Genomic DNA, 24,346 nt, shown 5'->3' on the forward strand with positions numbered 1-24,346 from the left:
AATTATTTTTATATGAATGATATTTGGTAAAAAAAAGTCCTTCCACTGAGTTGTGGCTTTTTGTTAGTAGTAGGGATATATATACGGATTATGATTTACTTACACTTATTATATTTTTTTAGTTTTATAAAATTTTAAAATTATTGGATAAATAGAAATAAATAATTAATATTATATCACATTCTTTTTTTCTTCTTCTTATAAATATCCTATTATTTTTTTACTATCAATCTCAACAGTCCTATTTCACTCATGTAACGATCCTAAAATAATATACAATTTATAAAATAAAAAAAACCTAAACCATGTAAACGGACCCTACCCCCTCTCTTTTCATATATATAAATAAAGTTTTTGTTTCATACACTGGTGATGATTTTTTTTCTCATAATCATAGTTTTAATATTGTTAAGTGTCTTCTTTAAAGATTTTAAATATTAAATTTTAAATTGAAACAAATTTTTAAGCCAAAAACACATCATATGATTAAAATAATTTTCCCTCTATTTCTAACCGCTTAAAATGCAAGTAGCATGATTTCACAAGAATTATATTTAAAAGGAAATCTCAACATAATAAGATTATAATATTCAAATGAGAAAATATAATAAAAGTTATACGAAAATTCTAATTGTTTTAAAATTCATATAATGCTATAAAAATAAATAAATAAATGCAAATAACTATAAGAATGACTTGGAAAGATGGGAGGAGATGAGGGGTACTGGGTCACGAAGAAGGGCTGGGGTGGCATTACTGAAATAAAGTGAAGCATGAAGGGTAAAAGCTTTGGCAGGTTCATATTCGTTGTCCCCTCCTTTATCTCACTTTAATTACTTTTATTTTTGTTTTTCCATTTTTCTTCTTCACTTGGCTTTAGGCTTTTTGACCGTTGCTTTTCACAACGTCTCTCTCTGTTCCCTCTGATCAAAGCCCAAGCAAAGCAAAACAACTCCCGCCTACATTTCTTCCCAGGTAAATACCAATGAGGTTTTCCTTTATTTTATTTAGTAATTAGAGTGCTCTTCGTCTTCGCTTAGCAATGAAATGGTGATACTCTTTTCTGTTTGTTTTTGGATTTAGATTTTCATTGTTTGTCTTGCTGCATTTTTCTTGTGTGCAGTCGGCGCTGAATACGTTTCTCTTTCTTAAATGAGTTCCTTTTGTTTCAATGTAGATTCTTAGTTTCTTTTGCTCTTCCTTCTTGTTTAAGGGATGATTACTTTTCTAATGAACAGCTCATTTAAATTTTCGCTTACAATAATACTGTTAGAGTTTTGTGATCTGAATTACTCTTGATCTGATCTTAAAAGTTCGTGTTGCAAGTTTATTTTGTAATTAAACAATTATTCTATACATATATATATATATATATCAGTAATTAGGGTTAGAAGTTAGTCTATTAAGCGGTATTTAAGCCGATAATCTTCTCCTCCAATGCTCGTATTTTTTCCCTTAACTTTTTCAATCTTAGGATTTTGGATTTTTTTTCTTTTTTTTTGTGTGTGATCATTTATCCTATCACCATCTTTCATATAGTATAACAATTTACGCTGTCATTGAGAATCACAACATTTGATTAGTCTTTCTTTCCCTTTTCTACTCTTTTAAACCTTTATTCTTTTGCTGTGCCTTTCATCTTCATTCATTCAGTATCCTATGCATTTTTCTTCTATGCTATTATCACTTTCCTTTTCAATTTTATTAATATTTAGATTAAATTTTCTTACACACACTAGCATTTGCCATTTCCAGTATTTTCTCAATTATTGTGTTGGGATTTGAGAGAGTTTATCTTATCAGGATGTTCCATTTCTTTGTTATGGTATAGAAGTTTGAGATGTTCTCATACTTGAAATCTAGGGAAAGCACAACAACAATAGCTTTCTCGAGTTGTTTCCTTGTATATTTAGCTAAGAATCTTTGTCATGTTAACCTATCGAACTTCGTCAAATTGGTTCAAGTTTCTGAACTAGATTAATTGTTTCTGTTCAACAGTCAGGAGAATCCATCTGAATCTGATTGGAACTACTCCAGAACACACATTGTATCTCGACTTTCGTTCAAGTTGCAACCGGTAATTAAAGAGGGTGGATCATGGGATGTTCTAAATCGAAACTTGATGATGAAGAGTCAGTTCAGCTTTGTAAAGATAGGAAGAATTTTATTAAGCAGGCAGTAGAGCAAAGAACTAGATTTGCATCTGGGCATATAGCCTACATTCAATCCTTGAGAAGAGTTTCAGCAGCTATTCGATATTATGTCGAAGGAGATGAGTGCCGTGAGTTCTTATTAGATTCTTTTATAACCCCACCTTTTACGCCCCTTAAGAAAGGAAGTCCTGACTTCAAATCGCTTCCGCCCTCATCCTTCTCGACTGCAACAATTAAATCTAATCCCAAGTCTACATTGAAAGTAAGTTACATGAGATCAGGTGGTCATCCTGCAGTTGCAGTTGAGGAGAGGCCTCAATCACCAGAAACCGTCCGAATCCAAGCTTACTCTCCAGTGAACCATTATAGCATGGATGGTATTTTCACAATGCAATCCTCTACTATGAGTTCCTCATTTTTCTCTTATTCTCCCAACAATAGACCCAATATACCTCCCCCTTCACCTCAAACATCTCAATGGGACTTCTTTTGGAATCCATTTTCGTCGTTGGATTATTACAGTTATCCCAACCGAAGCAGTCTCGATCAGGCAGTGATGGAAGATGATGTCAGAGGACTAAGGCAGGTAAGGGAGGAAGAAGGAATTCCTGATCTAGAAGAAGATGAAACCGAACAAGAAGAATATGAGAGTAAGGTGAAATTGGTAGAAGAGAAAGCTAAAATGCATACAAACTATAATAGAGAAGAAGTTACCGTTGAAGATGTCGATGAGGACGATGAAGATGAGGATGAGGAGGGAATAGATAGCGGAGTTGAAGATGAGCATGATGCAAAAGATATACAGTCACAAGGGAAAGTGAGCGTAGAAGTAGTACGATCACAAGCTGCCGGACAAGTGGAAGTCAGTAACAAAAAGATTGCATTCAGAGGTGGTGAAGCTAAAGAAGAAACACCGGGTTTTACAGTTTACGTTAACCGAAGGCCAACAAGCATGGCGGAAGTCATCACTGATCTTGAGGCTCAATTCACAATAGCTTGTGATGCAGCGAGTGAAGTGTCAGCAATGTTAGAGGCTAGTAGAGCTCAGTACTCATCAACATCAAATGAGCTTACAGGTTGAACCTCAAACATTTACTATCCATTGATTTAGTAGGTAGTTTTTATGGTCATTTATTGTTTCAGCGTATTGAACTCAAAGGTTCATTGTTGCAGCCATGAAAATGCTGAATCCGGTAGCTTTATTGCGGTCTGCTTCATCACGCTCGTCCTCGTCAAGATTCTTAATCAATTCTTCAAGCTCCAGAGAGGCAGGTTATGAAAGCAGCAGCTCCTTCTCAGAAGAAACCTGCATGTTTCATGGTAGCCACCAATCGACATTGGATAGATTGTATGCCTGGGAAAAGAAACTTTATGAGGAAGTCAAGGTATATATTTAATGAATCATTTAAAAATATATAGAGAGAGAATTATGATTGTTTCTACTACTTAATAGAGGAAACTGATTAACTGTTTGCTTATCTTTCCAAGCAGTCCGGAGAAAAGACTCGATTTGCTTATGAGAAGAAAAACAGGCATCTGAGGAACCAAGATGTGAAGGGAGACGACCCGAATGCAGTAGATAAAACGAGGGCAGCAATTAGAGATCTGCATACCCAGATGAAGGTTTCAATACATTCAGTTGAAGCTATTTCAAAGAGAATCGAAACTCTGAGGGACGAGGAGTTGCAACCACAACTTGTGGAATTGGTTCAAGGGTATGTCAGTTTCAATGTAAGCATACTCAAATGCATTCCTATCATTTGCAAACTAAATTTTCAATTTTATAAACTACAGGTTAGCCAGGATGTGGAAAGTGATGGCAGAGTGTCACCAGGCACAAAAGCGAACTTTGGATGAAGCTAAGCTTTTACTAGCAGGAGCACCTTCGAAGCTGGAAGCAAAAAGGCAATCTTCTCTCTCAGCTGCTGCAAATCTTGAAGCTGAGCTAAGGAATTGGAGAGCCTGTTTCGAGACATGGATTGCTTCTCAGCGGTCCTATTTACAGGCTCTAAGCGGCTGGCTCCTCCGCTGCTTGAGGTCAGACCCCGATACATCCAAGTTGCCGTTTTCCCCTCGCCGGTCCAGCTGGACACTTGCAATATTCGGACTTTGCATACAATGGTCAAGGTTCCTCGATGCTACTCGTGAGCTGAAAGTCCTCGACGGTATAGATTTTTTTGCAGCAGGAATGGGGTCACTCTATGCACAACAACTACGAGAGGAATCTAGAGTAGGATCGAAGAGGTTTGCATCTGGGGAAAACATGGAGTTGATAAACATTGATGAAGTGGAAGAGGCGATGACGGTGGAGAAACAGAGTGATGTTTCCGTAAGGGTACTCTGTGCCGGAATGTGTGTTGCAATGAGTTCACTGAGCGAGTTTGCAATCGGTTCAGCCGATGGCTATGCAGAACTCATAGCGAAGCTGCCACAAACTTTAAGTGGCTCCCAGCATAATGATAGGGAAGATACCGATGCCAAAAGATTTTAAGATTTTAAGGAGTTTTCATGTAAATGCAGTTAGTATGGTTAACAAATATGCCTTGCAATATTTCCGTAAGGGTACTCTGTGCCGGAATGTGTGTTGCAATGCGAGTTTGCAATCGGTTCAGCCGATGGCTATGCAGAACTCATAGCGAAGCTACCACAAACTTAGTGGCTCCCAGCATAATGATAGGGAAGATACCGATGCCAAAAGATTTTAAGGAGTTTTCATGTAAATGCAGTTAGTATGGTTAACAAATATGCCTTACAATATTACTAAATCAAATATATTTATTACAATTTTAATTAAATTAAATTTAATAAAAACCGTACAAATACTACGATTCAGACTATTTCGACAACTATATACAAGGAGAAACACAAGGGCCTAGCATCAAGCCACACCTTAATTTCCTTGGTGACGGACCTCTTCTATTTATTCCACATGAAACTCGCCTTTCTCGGGCCATTCCCTTACAATTTTTTTCCTAAATTAGTAATTGTTTTTCATCTCTTCATTAACTTGTAAACAAATAAAATATTTAATTAAAAAAAAACAAAAAGGAGCACTCATGTTCTTACAAAACAAGATCACCATCACCATCAACAACAAATTGAATCTGTAATGCAGTTTAAAACCCATAAACAAAGGTAATATGGATTCTGTCCATCTCCTTGTTTGATTTTGGTACTACAAATTTGATCACCTTTTTTCAATAGCAATTACCTTGAACATTGTGTAGGATTGTGTTGCTTCTTCTTTCCAATGAGTTTGGCGGTTTCCATGAGAAATGTAGATCCAGCTTTCTAAGGAGCTGGCCAAAAAGCGTATCCTTTACAAACTTTGTAGCATTTCATGTATCAAAATCATTGAATTTGAAGTTTTGTTCCTTTTCAGCAATTTTTTGGTTGTACATTGAGTGCAGGGTGACCAAATTTAGAGAGCATGAGCAAGAATCACAAGTACTCTTGTTTTTAATGTTGGGGTATGTCTGGTTTTGAATGAATTATTCTCCTTTACACATTATGCAGTGGACTCGCAATCTGGCGCATCGAAAAGTCTAGTCCTGTTTCTCTTCCAGCTTCATCCAATGGAAAATTTATCACTGGAGACTCCTATATTGTTTTGAAGGCAAGTATCAAATTGGTTTTTTACGTGTTGGGGATACTCGTTACGGTTTTGGCAATTGTAGCCACAGGAAATACAATTTCATGCAGGATCCCTCCTTGGTGAATAGTGTCCTGGATGAAATTGTATTTCCGGAAGACGAGTATCTATAGATGTTACACCTTTCTTTTGGTTCCGAAATTTGGCATAAGATGGTAAATGTTGAAGCACTTGGATTTTTCTTCTTTATATTGCAAGTTTGCAACTGCTAACAGGCTATGTTAATGGAGAAAAAGGGTTTGTTAGAGGGTCTTATTAAAGAGTGAGCCCTGATATATATAACTTTGATTATGCTTATGGCTTTAGGGTCCAAGATGCATTATTATCTGTAATATTACTTTTTGTTGGCACAGACATTTGCTTCGAAAAGTATCACCTTACGTCATGAAATCCACTACTGGCTCGGTATAGATACATCCCAGGTAAACTTTGTTGCCACAAATCTTTATTTCTCGTACAACTCTTGGCATTTTTAGATCAGTTTTGTGACCACAAGTCGTTTAACATAGGATGAAGCAGGTATTGCTGCAGCCAAAACTATTGAACTCGATGCTGCTCTAGGAGGACATGCGGTTCAATATCGTGAAATACAAGGAAATGAAACTGATAAGTTTCTTTCCCTTGTCAAACCGTGCAACATGCCCCGGGAAGGTGGAGTTGCATCTGGATTCAAAGACGTTAAGGAAAGTGAATACGAGACACGTTTGCTCATTTGTAGAGGGAAACATCTTGTCCATTTAAAAGAGGCAAATCTTTAGATCTCATTGATCTTTTAAGGACTGATAATCGTTTGAGGATGTGATTTAATCGAAGTTGTTGACGTGTGTCGTGGCAGGTTCCTTTTGCTCGATCCACACTCAACCATGATAACATCTTTATACTGGATACCAAGTCCAAAATCTTTCAATTTAATAGTTCCAATACATCCATTAAAGAGAGCAAAAGCACTTGAAGTTGCCCAATACATAAGAGATAATTACCATGATGGGAAATGTGAAATAGCTTCCATTGGTGAGTGTAAACTAACTGATTAAGGATAATCTGAATGATGTGAAAAGTGGTTAATTGTGTTTAGAATAATGATTTCAATCCAATTACTCCATGCAGAGGATGGAAAGTTGATGGCTGATGCTGCCAGTGGAGAATTTTGGGCATTATTTGGTGGCTATGCTCCACTTCTTAGGAAGGCTGCTCGTGATGAGAACACGATTTCCGATCCTCATCCAACCAGCTACGGTAAAATACTATGTCTATGTGTGTTTGGAACTATATTGTTTGTAAATCGAAAAACGTTCTCATTAGATTACGTTTGACTGTCAAGTATTGAGAAGGGTGTTAGGTATGACTCATAAATATACCGGTACGGTAAAGTGTTATTTTTGTGAATATATACCAGAGTTTATTTATTATAAAAGGAGATGTAACCAAAACCTATGATACATTGAATAAAAATTGTAGTGCTGCCTAGGGCACCGAGGACGTAAGTACATTACTGAACCTCGTTAAAATTCTTGTGTTCTTTTATTTTCTTTACCTGATTATTCAACAAAGGAGAAGGCAGAGGCAGTTGAGGCTAATTCCTTGACAAGAGAGTTGTTATTCAATGATAAATGCTATATTTTGGACTGTGGATTAGAAGTCTATGTATGGATGGGAAGAAATACTTCTCTTGACGAAAGGAAGACTGCAAGTAAAGAAGCCGAGGAAATAGCAAGTAGTTTCTGATGCGGTTTAGACAAAAGTTCTACTTGAATTTCTCAATTCACCTATTTTAAATTGCTCATGCAACTGAATAGGAGTTAATACAAGGTTCTAATAGATCGAAATCCCGCTTAATTCGTGTAATTGAGGGATTCAAGACTGTTTTATTTCGGTCCAAGTTCGAGTGCTGGCCCCCTACCATCAATGCTACTGTTACCGAGGAGGATAGCGGCAAAGTTGCTGGTTAGTAATTGAATATCTTCTCAATGTTGCCATGCTTGCAGTATGAATTGTCCTTAAGATTTCTTTTTCACCATTTTTACTATCAAGTAATCACTTGAAGATGTATTATTAACATATCATCAATGGTTTTTGTAGCTCTTTAACAACGCCAGGGGTTGGATGTCAAGGGTCTTCTAAAAGCTGCTCCCGTTGAGGAAGAAGATCCACAAGAACAAATTGATCGCACAGGAAATTTGCAGGTATATTAAACTTGAAATCTAATTAATATTAAAGGGTATATCGGCATAATTTATGCAGAATATTGACCTTGAGCTTACGTCAGTTCACTGATGATAGCATTTGACTTGGCTCATAGGTTTGGAGTGTGATTGGCCAGGTCAAAGTTCTCCTTCCAGCTGAAAGTCAGTCGAAATTTTACAGCGGGGATTGTTATTTTTTTCAGTATTCTTATTCCGGAGAAGACAAAGAAGAAAAACATGGTTCGGAAAGCATAGCGTTGAGGTGATTAACCGTTCTTTAGCTGTAATGTCTTCACTAAATAGCTTTGGAAATGTTAGAATACTGCATTGGAGGTCACCATTCTGTTTCTGCTTGCTTGCTTGCTTTGGTTCTGGCTGGTGGGACTTTAATTCCTTTTAAATTTCCCCTTGTAAACTCATTGTGTTTGGCTATATGCGTATGCTTATCGTGCTACCTTTTCTTAGAATGCTTGTACTTTAGCAGTTACTTCATTGATTTTTCTTTTATGACAGAAAGAAAGAGCTTCTGCTGTTTCTATGGCAAGCAAAATGGTTGAATCGATGAAGTTCATGATTGCCCAATTAGTTTTTTTTTACCTAGAGCATTGTTGTTCTTTTGTTGACGACGACGTTTCCATCCTATAGACATCCATTTTCGTCCGGATTTTATTCAGAAAACGGTTTGAAAAACATATAATATATACTTTTTTAGAAAAAATCGGTTTTTGAAAATATATTATATAGTTTTGAAAATGATTTTTGAAAAGATATATATTATATAGTTTTAAAAATTATTTTTTGAAAAAATATATATTATATGGTTTTGAAAATGATTTTTGAATATATATTTTGAATATATATATATATATATTAGTTTTGAAAATTATTTTTGAAAATATATATATTATATAGATTTGAAAATGATTTTTGAATATATATATATTATAGTTTTGAAAACATATATATAATATATAGTTTTTGAAAATATATAATATATGGTTTTAAAAACATTTTGGAAAATAAATATAATATATATATATATATTTAAATAATATTATTTTTATTATTTTTATTTATATTATTTTTTATTTTTATATTATTGCTTATTTATTTAATTCTAATTTTTTCTTTTAGGTCCAGTAAAAGTCCAGCAAGGGTCCAAGTCAACACCCAATCGGATAATCTGACCCAGCAAACCCGGTGGGAGCCCAACACAGGATAAACAGGCCTGACCCAGCCCAAAGAAAATTAGGGTTTTTATCCTTAAACATGGCGCCGCAAGGGATCGCGCGTGGAGCCACGCGCCTGAAAACATATCGAAAACCGGTCAATTTTCTCGGCCCTTGAATAGGGAATCAGAATAATAACGACCAAGAATAGGGACTGAATCATCCCTAAAACCCCGACCAACAAACTAATGTGAAGAAATTAAAACCCCTAATCTCGAATAAATCAAGAAACAAGGTAAACGACCTCCGAAGCAAACAAGATTAACCCCGAAAAATAATTCCGAGTATGACTATAAAAGCCCCTACAAAGCACAAAAGAAATACAACCAATACACAACAAGGAGCAAGCAAAACATCACCAATCAACAACCACAAAATACCAAGAAACCAAATTCGAAGGCCTCGTATCGTGAAAGCTCGTCGGAGAACAAAGAGTCACTGCCGGACCAAGGTAAGAAAATCAAACGGTTTTCTTTAGTTCTATGCCGTTTGAGGTTCGAGTTGGGAAATCGAGGCTCGAGGTTAGCTTTAGGGCGTTGAGGAGAATATTTGGGGGAGGAGTTTTATTTTTCCGGCTGCCAGAGGTGGCGGTTGGCACGGCGGGGGGTCATCGGAGGGTGACCGGATTTCACCCGGTTAGGGGAGTTGAGAGAATTCGGTGAGGCTGAGGGAGATGATATTTGAGGGAAATGTGTAAAATGAAATGAAAATGGGGGTTTTGGGTATTTATATATCGAGGATCATGGTGTAATTAGAGGATTTTTAAATTCTTTTCGCAGTCCCTATCATTTTGATATGTAATTCATTTTGGTCACCTATTTCAATTTTATCTCTAAATTTTCAATTTATTCAATTTAATCCCTTTTTACATTTCTTATATTTTGTAAATTGATCCCCTAACTTTTTATTTTTCTCTTGCAACTCATTTTTAGTAACAATTTAATCCCTAAATTTCAATTTATTTCAATTTGATCCTTTAAATTTTAAGTTATTCATTTTCCTCTTTTAATTTTAGTATGTTTTTTATTTGTTTTATTTTATTTTTTACTTCTTATTATTTTTATTTTATTACTTTTAAAATTTAACATTTATTTTATTTTATTTTATTTTCCCCTTTGATTTATTTAATATTTTTATTTTTATTTTTTTCTTTTCCTTTGATTTATTTAATATTTCTTATATAATATTTTTGACTTTTTACGGATATTTTCAATCGATCAAAGGTAATTAGTTTGAATTGAATTTTTAAATTTTAATTTTCGCAATTAAGACAACCGAAAAATTAAATGGTACCGAAAAGACAGTTAAAGAGTGTTAATCATTCATTGACTGTAACCAACTCCCGAATCTGACATATTTCTGGTAAAAAACAGATCAGGTAAGATGATGTCCGATCAACATAAATATTATATTTAAAACGATCGGTGGCAGCTCTAACATTTTATTCAAGTCGAAGCCTAATTCCAGGCTCACCCGAAAGACGACTGCGACACATCCTTTCGGTTTTCTTCTCATGCTGTCCTATCTGATTATTAGGCTTGCTTTCACGAAGGAAGTGAACCTGTTCTATTCTTTTTTATCTTCCAGAGCTTTATCGTGTTCAAGGTTCGATTACTTCGATGTGTAACATTTACTTTAATGATGAACACTCATGTTGATGTTTTATCTAATGGTTGGTTCAATTATTAACATCCATCAGGGCGGTCTTAGTGATGGATACAAGAATTACATTGCTGAGAAGGTAATGAAGATGAAGGAGAAGAGGAAGAGCAAGGTGGTCCGATATACCCGTACGGATGTCTTAAAACAACATCAGAAAATCCCTTCACTTATATAGATGTGACCAAACGAGAGGTATGGCTTCTTAGATGATATTGCCTTATACATTATATCGTTGATTCTCTTATAATTTCTATACATTCCACATAACGCAGACTTACCTGTCATCGGCGGAGTTCAAGGAGAAGCTGGGAATGAAAAGGGCTGAATTCTATAAGTTGCCTAAATGGAAGCAAAACAAGGTCAAAATGGTTGCTCAACTGTTCTAACTCTGCTTGCTGCATTTGCTTCTTTTTGTTTTGAAGACCCGAGGCTGCAGGTGGAAGAAGACTTGCTTGCTTGTTGCAAATCTGTACAGTTTCTTTCTTTCCATCAACAAGAATGGGCACGTGGAGGAGAAGATTTTTTTTCTTCCATTTTGAGTAACTTGCACTGGTCTAACAAAACCTTGTCAAATTATCCTATTAGTCTATGTATCATACTTAAATTGTGGATTTAGTTATTATATTTCAGTTCCTTCAATTGTAGTCCTTATATTTTACAAAACTTCAAATTCCAGTCCTTATTCAAAAAATAACCCTGAAATATATTGAGCCAAATTATGCTATCAATTCTTGTATTATGCGTAAATTATAGTTACTGTTCTCCAATTTGATATTCTGATTTATTATATTTTATTCATATTATCCTTATATTGCTTGAAACATGATTAAAATTTCAAAATTCAAAAAATCATTTAAACATAATTTAGTGACCTTTAATGTGTTCTTTATTTTACGTTAAATATATAAATAAAAATTACAATTCATATATCTCATATAAAACATCCAGTAATAATTGGTCCTTATAATATAAAGACTTGAACTCATCAAGTGAAATATTGTGCTTTTTCAAAGTTATGAGTTCGAGTAGTTACATTTGCATAGTATGTATATATTGTTAATAGGTTAAAAAAATTCTAAACAAATACTAATTTAGAAGTTAATTTTCCGCTCAGGCATGTAATAAGTACTTTGTCTATTTTATTCATGAACCCCCTTACATTTTCTCACCCTTTCATAGGTGAAATATATCACAAAACCGCATAACAAGTGCTTTTTAGGCGTCGGTTGGTATGGTTAAATCTACAACTCGCTCCTAATGTCACATTCATATAGTTCTTCTAATTTTCTCGGATCATTTATCTTTTATATCTTCGACTCTCGTATTTTGATGACATCTTTCGATATTTACTGGCGGGTGAAGCTACCTTTGGGGTTATATAAAATGCTCCACCACTCATCTTATAAGTGGTATCAGAAGGTACTCTGCATAAAAGAGTTGTAAAGAGAGAACAAAAGTTTCAAGCATTTTGATTAGATGAACACAAAATCGAAGAACTCGTTTAAACACGATTAACACGATAGTTTAACTCGTATCATATTCATGTTTAAGATTTAACTAAAATATTAACATGAAGATTTAAATTTTCCCAGACGAAAATGAAAAGATCGAGCCTCACATTCCATCATATGAATCCTATATCATCCATTCGTCAAGGTCAGCCATATTTGCCATGCAAATGGGATGTTAAAGCACAAAAATCTTGTTTGAATTGCAGCTAGAAACTGTGATGTTAGCATCGTTGTTTGGAAACAAAATGAATTCATATGCCAAGATAGAAGATTACCTTCCAAATTAACATTTAACATGATGTTATTGCAGCTTTGCTCTTCAAATCGACGGATTTGGCACGGATCCATAAAACTGCAGCCATGATGGAATGACCCAAAACCTAGTTCCGTTTCATGGAGAAACGATTGTATATCAGTCATTGCTCAAATAATAGATGTAGTGACAGTAAACACTATAAACCAATATACAAACTCCGGTTCTGCCCTATATTTGTCTAAAGAAAGAAAGGAACAAGTGTTGAAACATTCAACTAGTAATGGATGTCTTGAATACATACAGTGATGACTTTGCTCCAGGTATATGAAGATGTTGCTCCTACCAAAACGGAAACACCATAGGCCATTTCAAGAAGTGAAATACAAGTCCAAAACACCTGCAGAAGTAAAATTAAGGCGGTCGAAGAATAACAAAATCTTTAAATGGGAGAGCCAGAGCCCTCGTGTATGAACTCCCGATGCACCTTGAACTCACCCGTTCTTGACTGAGACGTACTGTGTAAGATTTGATTCCGAATATTTTATCTCCTTCAATATCTGGAATATCCTGCACAATATCCATCACATACGTAGAATAGGCTAAATCAGTTGTTGGACTAAAATCAAACACAATCGAGAAGTTACAGGAATTCATTAGTATAGTGAGCAACATTTACCTTAAACAGTGCTATAACAACTGAGAAGAAGCTCATGAACGCAGTAGCAAAAATTAGAGGCTTTGAGAAAACAGCAGGCCTGCTGAATACATGGGTCTGAAACATCACACCATTAAGACGAAACATAAAAATGATTTTCTGCAGGTGAACATAGAGGCAAACATGTTTGCCATGATTTTGCAGCTAATGCATATAGAGAAGGAGATGGTTTTACTGAATTTTAAGGGAAAGTGGGAAAAGAAAGGAATAAAAAGAAGAGAACAGCCACCTGTATGTGCAGGTAAAAAGCAAGTTGAACAATCACAGCTCGAACAGCTAGGATGCACATTGCTGCAACCAATGCAAACCTTTTCCATCGCAATAGTGGCAACTGAAATTACAGAAATTTTACAGTATCATACACAAAAAACTACAGTTAAATATCATAAAGTCAGACCATATCAATGGTTTTTTTGTAACTTACGATTGTATTTATATAATACCATAATGTATGATATAATTTTTGTTTCATGTATCTATTTGATGGAAAACTCAAAGTTCAACTTACATTGACTGAATATGCAGTCCCAAGCACAAAACTGACAAAAAGAGCCCAAAATAATGGCCATGAACCAACAATCCATCCAAGCGAAAAGCTCTGAAAATAAAGGATATAGCAAGCTCTTAGTTATGAATCCAGATTGGCCGGCTTAAACATTAAAATTAAATAACTTATAGTTGGACTATTGAAACTAGACTATAGAACAGATCAAGAACCAGAAAGATAGATCCAAGCAAATATTTAGAAAGTAACAGAAGAAGAGAGACAAACGTTATGGAGAAAGAAAGCTAAGCAAAGGTCTAGATGGATGTAACTTTTTATCTACATTCAATTTCAATGAAATCACAACTTCCAAATCTCTCCTCTCTAGAACCAACTTACATGCACCAGCTGTTATAATAAAACCTCTAAAGAGTCAGAGAACAAAAAGAAAAAAAGAATGTAGGCCTTCAGATAATCCGGCCTTAGCCAATGAAGGCTCTTTATATAGCCCAGTTTAATCTCACAGTTTAGCACTATAAGTTTAACCCAAATTGAATAAACCGAGCTTAAGAAATTGTAATAACCCAAACTGAAATTGATTACCCCATAACAACCAAAACTACAACAGCTGGCAGCAGAAACAAAGAAACAGAAGCTCCATTCTTTAGCATTCACCTCACTTTCTAATTCCTCTTGACAAACCGCTCTCAACCTCCATCCTGCTTACTAAATCGTCTTGACAAACCTCTCGCAACATGGACTAATGGTAAAAGGCTAAGTACATCTATAAACGATGTAGTAGTTGTCAATGATTGTCCATTTTCTTCTTCTTTTCCAATACAAATGTAAACAACTCAAAAATGGATATCTAATGTGCATATGATCACTGAAATGCAGGTACTTGCTCTTCTCGACATTAAAACCTTATTTATTTCAATTGACACTACCAATGAAGACAATGATTTCCTTTTTACATTGCACAATACTTTTCATGAGATGCAAAGATGCATTCGCCATAGAAGATAAAGAATACAATAAGAAAATTTTGGCATCAAACAGATTACGAATACCATGATGGAGAATGAAGTGACAATCATGATGCCAGTCAATGTTGAATACTCCCCTGATGCTAGTGGAAGATAAGGCTTGTTAACCTGCACAGAACATATATGGGTTTAGAAAATTCATATAATTTTATCCATCCACCCTAATTTCTAGGATCATGATCCAAGTCAATTAAGTGCATAAGTCTATTTCCTTAAAAAAAAAAAAGTGCATAAGTCTCTTAGTAAAAAAGGAAAATAAGTTACTGTTGAAGTTCTGCTTTAGCGGTAAGTTTTAGTCAAAAAAAATCCTACTGATTTTTCTTTTTTTAAAAAAAATAAATTGATTTTCTTATTATTGTACATTTTAGGAGTTTGGTTATCATAAATCTGATTGTTGCTTATTTTAGGATGAGGTTATTATTTCTTTTTATATTTATACAATACTTCAACTTCAATAAAATGGATGCGTTTTCCCCTTTAATTTATTTTCTTCTTTTTACTCTCTAAACCTTTATATTTGATTCTTTAAGTTACAACAATTTATTCTAACAAATTGGTATCAGAGTCTTTTTCTTGAGATATATGTAACTTTTTTTTTATCTTGGATTTTTTCCCTATGGATTTAGAAACACCTTTTATCACTTGCACCACTCGTTTTCAATGGTTAAGGTTTTATGTTTGGGCAACAAGGATGGAGGCTCAATTAAAGACAAATGATCTTTGAAAAGCTGTTGAGAAGGACTACGAAGTTCCTTCATCACCTATCAATCTAGCTATGGTGTAAATCAAGAATCACAAGGGGGGAAAATCAAGTAAATCAAAGGCAAGAACCATGTTATTTGCTACAGTCTCATCTGAGATTTTTCTCGGAACCATGACAGTAAAGTCAACCTTAGAGGTTTGGAATTTCTTGAAGGAGAAGTATGAAGGAGGATTAGAGGAATGAAAACTCTGAACTTGGGTAGAGAATTGAACTCCAGAAGATGAAGAATTCTGAGACGGTGAAGGAGTACTTTGACAAATTATTTGGAATCATAAATAAAGTAAGACTACTTGGTTCTAAATTTCCTGATTCCAGATTAGTTCAAAATATTCTTGTAATTGTTCTTGAAAAATTTGAAACTATCATTTTCATATTGGGAAGCACTATAGATCTGTCAAAGGTTACCTTGAAAGAATTGATGAATGCTTTGCAGGCACACGACCAAAGAAGACTCGTGAGATCTGAAGGGTATATTAAAGGTGCTTTAGCTGCAAAAGCTCAATATGATCTGGCAGGAAATAGAAGAAATATGAGAAGATCAGAAAGGGAAATTCAGGTTCTAATTCTTCCAATATAAATACAGAAACAAAATGTGATTTCTCTCCTCATTTACATTGTGATAGAAATGGTCATCCACCTTTCAAATGCAGAAAAAAGCTAGATCAATAATGCGAAAAATGTCAGAAGATGGGATATCATCAAAGAATTTACAAAAGCAATGTTAAAAAAAATCTGTCACATAAGTAAATTTGCAACAAAAGAATGTTGCTCAAACTGACGACAAAGTAAAGGATGATGCCTCTTTATGATCACTTGCTTTGTCGTCTGTCATTCAAACGGCAAAGGGCTCATTGACAATGGTTGTACCAACCATATAACTTTTGATTGGGATCTCTTCAAAGAATTGAATACTTCAGTAGCTTTCAAAGTAAAGATTGACAATGGAAAGTACATTGCAATCAAGGGAAAAAGGCACAGTTGTAATTGAAAGCATTTCAAGTATAAAAAATGTGTTATTTGTATCTAACATTAGTTAAAATTTATTAAGTGTTGGTCAATTAATTCAAAAAGGTTTTAAAGTTATTTTTGAATCCAATCAATGTTTAATCAAAGATGCAAATAACAATGATGTATGGAAAGTAGAAATAGGGGGAAAAGCTTTGCACTTGTTCCATTGGAGGAGGAACAAGTTGCATCCTCTGCAACAAAATCTCATGCTGAAATTTAACACAAGAAGTTTGGACATTTTAATCATGTAGTTGTCGTGAATTGGCAAAGAAAAGAATTGGTTCAAGGTATCCCTTATATTGAATCTGAAATTTTAGAATGTAAAGCTTGCAAAGAAAGAAAGCAGTCACGACTTCTATTCAAGCAATCAACTTGGAAAACTATTGAAAATTTATAATTGGTGCATACTAATGTGGTTGGACCTCAAAATACCCAATCTCTAAAAGAAAGTAGGTATTTTTTTTATCTTAAGTAATGACCAGTGGCAGATCTAGAAATTTAAGAAGAGCTCCAAAATTTAATATTTTTTTCTTAAAAATAATATGCATGTAATTTTCCCCCTTAACACATTAAACTAAATTTATCTATTTTTTCAAAATAAACGAGATGCACTTTACCCCCTAAAGGACTTAATGCATCAACCCCTGTTAATGACTATTCTAGAAGGTGTTGGATCTATTTTCTCAGATTCAAGTTAGAAGTTACAAGTATATTTTGATGATTCAAGAAAAGGATTGAAACACATGCAAAATTCAAGTCCTGAGATCTGATAATGGCAAGAAGTATACCTGTAATCAATTTAATTTTTCTGTGAAGAGGTGGGAATTGAACATCAATTTATTGCGCCGCACACTTCACAATAAAAATGGAGTCAACGAGAGAAAAAATTGCACCATAATGAAGATGGTTAGATGTTTGAGAAGAATTCAAGAGAATATTGGGTTGAGAGAATATGAAGCAAACCTGAGATGACGAATTTGGGACAAATGACTTATTTTCTAGGAATGAAAATACAACAGAAAAATGGAGAAGTATTTATTTGTAAAACAAGTATGCTAAGGAAATTCTGAAAAAGTTCAGAATGGATGAATGCTAGAGCGTTCATTGATAATCAAGTTGTAATTTCTATCTCTAACAATCATATTTTTCATGGAAAAACGAAGCACTGCAATAACAAATTATTTTTTCTTAGAGAAGCGCAAAAGGAGGGGTTAATTGGTCTAAAGTACTGGAAATATGAATTTCAACTATATGATATATTCAAAAAACCTATATCAAGAAGCAAGTTTGCAGCAACCAAAGCAAGGAGGAGTTGAAGTTGTGCTTCAGTTGTTGTAAATTTTAGTCAAAACAACCTTACTGAATTTCTTTTTCTTTTTAATTTTGTTTTCCTTATTATTGTAGATTTTAGGAATTTGTTTATCATAAACCTAGCCGTTGCTTGATTTTAAGATAAGGTTGTTATTTTCTTTTGTATTTATATAATACTTCAACTTCAATAAAATATGTGTTTTTCTCTTTAATTTATTTATTTTTCCTACTTTTTCAAACTTTTATATTTGATTCTTTTATGTTGCAGTAGTTTATTCCAACAGTTACTACAGAACATCTAGCAATTGTATTTTCATATAAAGCAAGATAGATAAAGAATAGCCCAGCAAGATATAAGTGCATAATCTTTCATTCTTAATTAAATACATGAACTTGTAGCAATTGTATTTTCATAGCAACCTACCTTGTCGATCTCAATGTCAGTCAACTGATTTATACCAACAATGTAAATATTCATCATAAGGGCAGCAACCACAGCCTGAAAAAGGAAAATATAACAGATGTAAGCATTCTAACTAATAATTTACAAATAAGTTGTTAAAAATGATACAGAAGTTCAGTATGATCACCTCCAATACTCCACTATAAAACGGCGACGAAATATCTGACAACTTCTAAACAGCAAGTGGAGAAACAGAAATGATGCTGAGTGCCTACTCAGAATGCAAATGACTTCACTTTTTATGACAGTTAGAATTCTGAGAGGTTCAAATCCAAATATAATTTCTTTGTACCTATAGGCTACAAGTAAACAAAAAAACTTCACTGTGCCTATAACTGTATGAGGCCGTGAAAACCTGTAAAAAGAATCCAAAGCGTTCTTAACAGAATTCCAAGGGGTGTTGGAGTAAGCTCCAGGCTCCGATTCTAGATGGTGACCGGAAGTGGCCTTCACCCGAAACTTCGTATTACTTTCCGGGAAGGCTGTAGATGTTTCCAGAATACCTTGATGCTTGACAATATGTTGCTGGAACCTTTTAGTATAAAAGTTTTCTATGGTGCTATACGAATTGCATGTTGGCACTCGTACAGAAGAACCTGTAGTCCAGGGATCGAAATACTATTAAATGAAAAGTATTTACATCAGTTGTAAAGGATACAAAAGTATGAAGCAAAGGAAATTTGAACACAATATATAGAAGGATGACAGGAAAATATGAGAAAACTGATGAATTTCTTAAATGAGATTCAAATTGAACTTTATACAACATAAAGCTAAATAAATAAAAATATTTACTACCCACAAGTGATGCATACTCTTGACAAGAAAATGATAGACAAAAAGTGGATTTTCACTTTATTTGACTGTCTTTATGTGAATACGTTGACTGATGTGTTAAACTTGAACCATTTTATCCAACACCTAATAATTTATGATACAGCACATTTGTTTTCTTCTAAATGTTCTTCATAGGGATTTACATGGCCCTCCCCATGACCGTTTAATTATTTTATGATATATTAACATTTGCGAACCAATCATTCAAAAATAATAATAATAATAATAATAGCAGTAAAGTATAGTTCTATTCTATATGGATTAGTCCATATTGTGGGCCGATCCCTGTATCATCAATCGATATCAGTGGTGGGCTACGACTCGAGAGTCACTACATCCACCACAAATCTTTATCTTTTTTAATTTTATTTCTTCAATAAATATATCGCTCGATAAATCTTTATCTTTATCTTTTTTGACTTCTCTTATTTTTCCTAAATTGTGAATTTAATACTTATGAGAAAAAGTTACTTTCCCCTCTTTCTAAGTAGAAATTATTCAAAAAAAAAAAAATGCTAGTACTTAACAACTTGTGAATTAGCAATTCAGAGCCCTTAATTTCTCCTTTGCTAACAAAACAAAGGAAGAAAATTTCTCATTTTATTTTTATTAAATATGTATATAAATCTGAAATATTACAGCAGTGAATACATTTTCTAATTTTCCCGTCAAAACAGAAATGTGCTCAAACAAGCTGCAACATAAATCACGCGAAAGAGTGTAAATGACAGAATAAAGCAGAAAAAACAAACAACACCTGGAAAATGTACAGGTTTCAAGTCTTTACTCCTCCAGCTTTTCCTTCCTAATTATATTGATTCCATCAGTAAAACAAAAAACCAATTAGCCCAAACTATAACGGGAAGAACAAGAAGGGAAACTGAAATGAAAAAGGTGATACTAAAGAACAGACCAGGGATGAAGAAAGAAAATCGTGCAGTAGAGGAGCTAAGAATCAAAGCGTCCATTTAGAAATGTTGAGACCACCAAAGACCTTTCTTTCTCTCTTTCTTCACCAAAGAAAAAATGGAGAAGAATGTGAAGAAAAAGATGGGGTTTTGATTGAAGAGAGATTTGAGCTTAAGAAAACAAAAATGGGATGACGATGAATTGAAAGAGAAATCATTAATGGTTTGGAAATGAAGTAGAGACAACGGCAATTACGGTAGCGTAGATACTCTCCACTCTTCACAACGGAAAGCTCGGCAGCTCTCTTGTACGTTTTAGCCAGTTTCTCAGAAAATTTACAAAGCGTCTTCAAAATAAATTTAACCTTCAATAAACAAAAGACTCACCTATAAGCGATAAATAGAAATCCTCAAAACTTTATATAAATACGACCAGAAGTTCGATCTCGCATTAATTCTGCATGTTTAAGGGATATTTAGCAAAAACAGCGATAGTAATATTTTAAGGGATATTTATCTAAATAATTTTTAGTTTTATTCCTCGTCAGATTTCCTCTGCCCTCAGCAAAGATTCCAAGGAGGAAATATAAATCAAAGTTCGAATTTTGAAGGTTTATGGAGTAATTTAGATTGAAATAAAATATTTTAATTTGAATTAATTGATTAATAAATTAAATATTAATAATTATAAAATTAAATAAATATAAAATCGTACTTAAAAGTCCTCAAAAGGTTTAAAAAAATTGAATTTTCGATATTGAATAAAGTTCTCTCTCTATCGTTCAAATCAAGTTAGTTTATTCATCTTGTTGTTATTATATGCATCTTTATGTTAATGTTGTTGTTATTATATGCATCTTTATGTTAATTTTGTTGGTGATTATTTTCATCGTCGACAATAGTATTTATTTGTATCTATTTTTTTTATTTTTTAAGTCTTCCAGTTATTAAAAGTTATAAAATGGTCACTCAACTATTTATATGTTTCAAATCCGTCCTTTTTCGTTAAAAATTGACGATCATTTGAGTTGGACATTAACCTGTCGATTAAGATACACTATAATCATATTTTAATGATGTATATTGGTACTGTTGTTACTTTTAAACATTGGCTTGACGGTATAATGTTTCAAGCACTGGTTCGCCGACATGATTTAAACAGAGAGTCAATCCATAAAATACAACTCAAACAATTATGAGATCAAGTTTGATCATATCTCAATCAATAGGATAATACTCAACTCAAACAACCGCTTTTTTTAATGAAAAATGACGAGTTTATAACATATGAATAGTCAGGTGACCATTTTGTAACTTTTAATAATGGGGAACTCAACAAACAACCTCCTACATTCATAGGACTATTTTGTAACTTTTAATAATCGGGGACTCAACAAAGCAGCACCTTATAGTTGGGGATCATTTGTGTACTTTAACTAAAAATTAATGGGTAAAGTACACAAATGATCTCATGACTATAAGACATTATTTTGTTAACCTACAACTGGTTCGACAATATAATGTTTCAAGCATTAGCTCGATGGGTAAATGAGAATTGATCCATTAAATACAACTTAAACAGTTATGTGGACCATTTTGTAACTTTTAAAATGATTGTCAAAATTTTAACTAAAAATTATGAGTTTCGAATATATGAAAAATCAGGTGACCATTTTGTAACTTTTAAAATGATTGTCAAAATTTTAACTAAAAATTATGAGTTTCGAATATATGAAAAGTCAGGTGACCATTTTGTAACTTTTAATAGTCAGGAAACTCGACAAAATAATGTCTTATACTCGAGGGATTATTTTGTAACTTTTAAAACTCGGAAGACTCAAAAAATAACAACCTATAGTTAGGGGACCATTTGTGTACTTTAACAATATTTTTTCTATTAAAAAGCTAAATTAATTTTACATTCGAAGATATAAGTGTACACAATGAAAGTAAAACAACGTACATATGTAAAATAATAATCAACGTAACCTTGACCTTGAACCACTAACCAAAAAGAAAGAAAATTTCAATGGACTGCAACCGTAATGCCCGTTAAGCGACGAGCCCCTTGATGGACTCGGTGATCCATTCGAGAATGAGAATGATGACGAAGACGAAGAGCTCGAAATCCGGGGCGACGCCGTCATGAATTCACCGTCGTCGGAGCTGTTCATCTCATCACTCGGAGCCGTCTGATCAAGATTCTTGTTGTTTCCACGGCTTCTTTTGCCTTGCTTCCAAAACTTGAACACGCTTAGTTTCATCATTGACGGCTTAGATTGGTGGTCGATGATGTCAACACGTGGTTTTGGCAAGCCGAGGCTAAGCAGTGCCGGCGGCAGACTAATCGGGGGGAGAATATCTTGAGTTTGAGGTTCCTTTGGCGTCCCGGGTTGCATTTCCCAGTTAAAAGGTATCCCTTCGGAGCTCCGGTAGTAATATATCCGAGAAGAACAGCCGAGTGAAGAATTTCTGGAGATGATTCTATTGAAGAACTTCTCCTCGCCCAACGACAGTCCTCTTCGATGATCACTATCCATTTTCTTTCACTTAATTCTAGGGTTGTTTAAATTAGGAAAACTAGTGTTTGAAACAATATCGAAAAGCTAGGCTTTTGGATCCGATGATGATAATACAACTTCGTATCATTATTTGAGTGTATATATATAATACGAGGGTAAGGACTTACGGTCCGCATTTACCGGTATTTTCGACAATGATAGAGCACTGGCACATGCTCCTATATTGTCTTGCTAGTTGACTAGCATGTGTTCCTTCTTTTAATTATTATTTTCTTTGGAATGATTAATTATTATTATTAAATTACAAATATAAATAATTTCGGTAAAGTGTTTTAACAAATATTTTTTTAATAGTATGAGGTGATTAGAAGATAATATATGTTAAAAAAAATTTAACAATTGATAATGTACACACGCCCTATAAATATAATTGTTCGAGTATGAAACCTTTGAAGAGAACAATACTTCCTTCTACAATTGGGGACACTCAATAAATTCAAATAAGTATAATTAAAACCGGAGGGTGGCGAGGCCTTTGTCCCATTGGTTTGGTAACATTGCTCTTTCAATCTATGAGTTATTAACATTTTAGAAAATAATATGGTAAAATTTCAATTAGTTTGAAAAAAAATTCTCAAAAATATAATCCTTTAGTTAATAAATGATAAAATTACTCGTTAACTCTCTCAAACGTTTATAATTCAGTTTTGATTTTGTATATAAAAGATTGAAATTTAAAAAAAATGATTTATATATAATGAAACATGGACCGGAAGGATAATTTCTTTGTTGGTAAGATATAATTTTATGGGTGTGGGCGGTTCCCGTTGCACGTGCACATACCAAAGCCTTAAGACATGACCTAAATTTGCTTTCTATTTACTCCTCCATTCTGTTCCTTAATTGGCCTAATTTCCATCTTAAAAAAGGTAAATCTTTTTTCGGGATTTGATATTATAAATTTTATTTTATTACCACAACATTTTTTTCATTTGAAGTTAACTGATTAATAATTTATAGCGGTTGAACTCACATTTATGTATTCTAATAAAAATTATAAAATATCAAAAAAAATTAAAAGAAATTCAGTTTTTATGATAATCATAATTAAGATTTAATTGTTAAAATTGATCAAAGACCTTAAGTAATTCAATTTTTAGATTCAAATAGGTAAATAATTTAATTGTTAAGTTGAGGGTTTAATTTTTTTTTTAAAAGAGTTTGAGATTCTTAAACCTAAAAATTATAAATTAGCTAAATATTGTTGCCAAGATAGAATGAGTTTGAATTTCGTTCCAAGTTCACATTGTCACAAATTAAAAATAAAGGGTGAAGTCAGCCTAGACCAATTGCCGGAGCAAATTGGGGGGCGTTTTCTCATGGCCAAGGAACCAAAGCTTAGACATGGATTCATTCATTGTATATCTAAGGATTTATGTATTTAGTTGACTTGTTGTTCCGCCATGCATGTGAAGTTCATTAAACTAATTACGTCTATTTCTGTTACCCCAATAATTGAAAGATGTTTAATGTTAGGGCATTGATTTTGGAAAAAGAAGAAGGAATATTTACTTAATTCTCTTGATATCAAGTCTGTTCCTGGAATTGCAAGTATTGTATCTTTCTAGAGTTGATACAATTAT

At 33.7% G+C, this 24,346-nt stretch overlaps 1 protein-coding gene and 2 pseudogenes across 1 annotated transcript; 2 read left to right on the forward strand and 1 right to left on the reverse strand.

The window, feature by feature from the left end:
- Positions 1–874: 874 nt before the first annotated feature.
- Positions 875–4,874, forward strand: LOC120161914 (protein ROLLING AND ERECT LEAF 2-like). Its single transcript, XM_039172118.1, has 6 exons — positions 875–975; positions 1,999–3,229; positions 3,327–3,538; positions 3,645–3,868; positions 3,948–4,622; positions 4,662–4,874. The coding sequence occupies exons 2-6, from the start codon at positions 2,098–2,100 to the stop codon at positions 4,675–4,677; spliced, it is 2,259 nt and encodes a 752-aa protein (XP_039028049.1). The 5' UTR covers positions 875–975; positions 1,999–2,097; the 3' UTR covers positions 4,678–4,874.
- LOC120162319 lies at positions 4,692–11,054 on the forward strand (annotated as a pseudogene).
- Positions 11,055–12,181: 1,127 nt separating this feature from the next.
- Positions 12,182–22,721, reverse strand: LOC120162320 (annotated as a pseudogene).
- Positions 22,722–24,346: the final 1,625 nt, after the last annotated feature.

The sequence above is a fragment of the Hibiscus syriacus genome, unplaced genomic scaffold (genome assembly GCF_006381635.1).
Source record: "Hibiscus syriacus cultivar Baekdansim isolate YM2019G1 unplaced genomic scaffold, ASM638163v2 tig00111402_pilon, whole genome shotgun sequence".
NCBI lineage: Eukaryota > Viridiplantae > Streptophyta > Magnoliopsida > Malvales > Malvaceae > Hibiscus > Hibiscus syriacus.

Coding starts and splice junctions, on each gene's coding strand:
- LOC120161914 (XM_039172118.1), top strand. CDS start 2,098: ATGGGATGTTCTAAATCGAAACTTGATGATGAAGAGTCAGTTCAGCTT. Junction 3,230..3,326: donor AACATCAAATGAGCTTACAG/GTTGAACCTCAA, acceptor TCATTGTTGCAG/CCATGAAAATGCTGAATCCG. Junction 3,869..3,947: donor CTTGTGGAATTGGTTCAAGG/GTATGTCAGTTT, acceptor TATAAACTACAG/GTTAGCCAGGATGTGGAAAG.